The sequence below is a fragment of the Adiantum capillus-veneris genome, chromosome 5, assembly GCF_014529385.1.
Source record: "Adiantum capillus-veneris isolate H3 chromosome 5, ASM1452938v2, whole genome shotgun sequence".
NCBI lineage: Eukaryota > Viridiplantae > Streptophyta > Polypodiopsida > Polypodiales > Pteridaceae > Adiantum > Adiantum capillus-veneris.
The window spans coordinates 11,562,720-11,566,707 of NC_140935.1; the positions used below are offsets into that span (position 1 = coordinate 11,562,720).

General features: G+C 49.1%; 1 protein-coding gene across 1 annotated transcript; it reads left to right on the forward strand.

Moving 5' to 3' along the window:
• Nucleotides 1-1,011: 1,011 nt before the first annotated feature.
• Nucleotides 1,012-3,670, forward strand: LOC147456879 (chalcone synthase 7-like). Its single transcript, XM_086511983.1, has 3 exons — nt 1,012-1,730; nt 2,027-2,509; nt 2,618-3,670. Exons 1-3 carry the CDS (start codon nt 1,427-1,429, stop codon nt 3,157-3,159), a joined length of 1,329 nt encoding a protein of 442 aa, XP_086368109.1. The 5' UTR covers nt 1,012-1,426; the 3' UTR covers nt 3,160-3,670.
• The last annotated feature ends 318 nt before the right edge of the window (nt 3,671-3,988 follow it).

Consider the following 3,988-nt stretch of genomic DNA (forward strand, 5'->3'; position numbering starts at 1 on the left):
ATATATGAAGGGGGGAGGGATTCCCCCCCTCCCCCAACATGGTGCTCTCTCCTACATTTGGCTGCCCTTGATGAGCTATGCAGCACAGAGAGAGAGAGAGAGAGAGAGAGAGAGAGAGAGAGAGAGAGAGAGGGGTGCCGACGACACCTCCATACTCGTAACTATAAGATGGTCTTCACATAGGCTTGCCAAAATGGAGGGCCTTCTAAATTGGATGGCCCTTTATATTCAGAAATAAACTAGTCCCATAGGTCAACCTTTAGCAAGTTGGTGGGTGGGCCAACTCTTTAAATTGTAGAAAAGGACAAAAAGTAAACTTGTGGGTTGAAAGGTATAGCCCACTTGCAATAGCAGGTCACTCCTTATTTAAAGGGCCTTCTAAAAATCTAGAAGGTGATTCAAGGAACCTCTACATTGGAGATGCTTCTAAGGTAGCCCCTGCCAGACTAGGGCCCCCGGTCCACCCTCCTTTTGCAGATGGCTGATGTCACACTAGATTCTCAAACACAAGCTACGCACTGCTGATGTGAATCGGAGCAGCCCAAGTGGTTAAAATTTTGGGTTTCACGTTGTCTGCCAGGATTCGTCACCATTGGAAACCAATTTTCTCTTTTTCGTCTGCAAATGAATGGCTGCCACCTCAGCTTGGCTTGCACTTCCCTGCCCTAGTGTGACACTGGCCTAAGATGTGCAAGGCAACACATTGTTTAATTTAGAAGGAAGGCCTTATAAAAACCGGTGTATGTGTCGTTGAGACGAAGGGCTCAGGAGTAAGACAATCGTCCTCTTGGAAAGAAAGTTGGATAAGAGAAGAATAATTTACTGCATGAGCGGGAGCGGGAGAGCGAGAGCTAATGTTGAGAGCCTGGAGAGGACGGGTCATGGCGCCACACAGACAGAGAGAGAAGATTCTAAAGAGAGAGAGAGAGAGAGAGGACTGGTCGCCGCGAAAACAGCTATAAAATTGATAAGACGATGGGAGAAGGGGAAACCCAGCTAATAAGCTGCCATTCATTACAGGCGGGTCGCGACTTGCACCCGGGGCCGGGGGGAGTGGGGGGAGTAGGGGAAGAATGTTTGCTATTTACAGAAATTCCTAAAACCCTAGCAGGAAATCCGAACGTGGCCACTAAATCCCCACTTTCACTTCGAAAAAGGGAGGGATTAAGCGAAGGTTAAGGAAGGTTTGCTTCGTCCTTTGATGCAGGGGTTTGTGAGCGAATCGCAGCAAAGCACGGGCTCTGGTTTCTGCTGAGCTGGCCCCGCCTCCTGCCTTACCAACATCCAGAAAGGCTTCATTACAGCAGAGCTTCCACTCCTTGCAATCAGCTGGGTGCTTGAAAAGGCAGAGAGAATGTTTCTAGAGACCGTGGAGGTCGCATCCTAGGGAAGAAGAGAGGGGTTACAGGCAGAAGAGGTTCCCGCCATGCCGCCGCCGATATGCCCAACATGGATAGAGCAACCCAGTTCACAGGTGCCCGCATCATCATCATTCTCTGCGCCGGAAGACAGGCCCACATGGGTGGAACCACCCCCCTCCTCCTCATCTGATGCCCATGGTAATGGCCATGTTTTTCTGCCGGCCCCTGAAAAGCCGTGCGCTTGCATCCTCGCAATGGGCAGAGCCACCCCGCCCAACCGCATCACCCAATCCACATATACTGATTGGTACTTCAATGTCACAAACTGCATGGAAAAACATGAGCTCAAACAGAAAATGCAGCGCATCTGTAAGTCCTCAATTGGGATTTGAACTTTTCCCCATTTCTTGTTGTTGAAGTGTGTTGTTCATTCCTGTCAATTACAAAGCATAAGAGCATGACTAGCCGTCCGGAGTGATGAGGCGATCGCCTACTTTCGAAAAGTTTGATGCAGATCATGTGTCTATCCTACTGCATGATGCTCAATGTTGCAAAGTTTTCAAAAATTAAGCGCAAAATTGATTGGCCCAATATGCTAGCACATACAATTCATGAAATCCTATGTGCTCATTCTCATTGGCTTACCTCGTTGTGCATTTCTGCAGGCGACAGGTCAGGCATCGAGACAAGGTACTCTATCCTAACGGAGGAACTTCTTAAAGAGCATCCAGAGTTCTACACTCCCGGGCAGCCTAGCCTGGAGCAAAGGAATGCCATTTTTGCAAAAGAGGTGCCCAAGCTCGCCCATGAAGCGGCCATAGCAGCTATTGAGGAGTGGGGCCACCCGGTCTCCGAGATCACCCACTTGGTGGTGGCCACTCTGACAGGGGTAGCCATCCCAGGGGCAGATGTCATGCTCACCAAATCACTCCGCCTGCGCCCCGATGTAAAGCGCGTGATGCTCTACATGTTGGGGTGCTACGCGGGCATCACAGCGCTACGGGTGGCTAAGGATCTGGCGGAGAACAATCCGGACTCACGGATTCTGATATGTTGCAGCGAGCTGGCAGCCCCGACATTCCGAGCACCGAATGAGAAGTTCCCGTATGATCTGGTGGGGACGGCGTTGTTCGGGGATGGTGCATCAGGTGATTAATCTCTAAAATTGTGTCTGTGTGTATGTAAAATCAAACCCTAACATTGTGTCTCTGAAATTATACCCTAAAATTGTGTCTCTGTATATGTGGGGGATGTAGGGGTGATAGTGGGGGCAAAACCACAACCGTGCGTGGAGCGACCTCTGTTTGAGATACGATGGGCGGGGGAGGTATTGGCGCCGGATTCAGAGAAGGTAATAGAGGGGACATTAAAGCTGGAAGGGCTGCAATTCTATTTGGACAAGACACTACCAGGGCTGGTGGCGCAGCACGTGGGGGAGTTCTGCAAGGGGGCGTTGGAGAACGCACCGGGGAAGCCGGGTTTCAACGATGTGTTCTGGGCAGTGCACTCTGGGGGGCCGGCCATTCTGAGCGCGGTGGAGCAGGCGCTGCAGCTGCGGCCAGACAAGCTGGCGGCCAGCCGCCTCATTCTCAAGAACTACGGCAACATCTCGGCCTCCACTGTGCTCTTTGTCCTGGACGAGCTTCGACGCTCCGCCGCCGCCTCGCCCGCGTCCCTCCTCCACCACGCCCAGGCCAGCCTCCACGTCCCCAACTGGGGCCTCGCCATCGCCTTCGGGCCCGGCGTCACCATTGAAGGTGCCCTTCTCAAAACATGCCCCCCTCCCTCCCCCACTTGACAAGAGATCTTGAGTTCAATCTCGGTGTATACATCTTTGAGTAACAGATCTTGCTAAACTACTGCTCTCAAGCCCCTGCTCCACAGTACATTCAATGTTCGGGAAAAGTGTGTCTCAGCTTAGCCGTTGAGCCGGTTAAAAATTCAAGAGAGCCGGTTGAGAGGAGAGTGAAAAGGAACATGCTGGTTGGATTTTGTAAGAAAATAGTGTAAACATAGCTTTAAAAAATACGAGTATGGCCGGCCTCTCTCTCTCTCTCCTTTGCTCCCCCTTAGCTCTCTCTGTCTTTTTTGCTCCCCCACTTTTGGCTTATAGCCTTCATCTCGCAGAACGTGACACGTGTAAACGGTCACTCACTCAACCATATTATGTTAGTAGATAGTTTAATTTGTAAAATCTAGTTTAAGTTGTATTCAAACCTCTCAAAAAAAAAATTCATAGACTACACTTCCCTGAAAAGCATACTGTAGAGAGATTTTAAAAAAATACTATCAAATCACTTCATTTGTTACTATAGAGCGAAACAATGCTTCTATTCTTGTAATCTCCATTGCAAAACTCATAAGATCATAGAGAGACTAAAAACTGACACCCTTCATCTTCTAGCAACCAATTTCAAGCGTCTTGTACAAAGGTTGTTATATACCTGTCCCTCTGAGTGTTTGCTAATTAACCAGCTTCAATAGTGTAATAATATGGTCCACATGTCCGAAAGAATTTAGCTCCATTTGCATAATCGTTTCGTTGTTTTTTGGAGCATGCTTTTGAGATTTGTACTCTTTTCTTGAAGAGGAAAATGTATTTTTTTGTTGCTTTGTTGTCAAGGTTC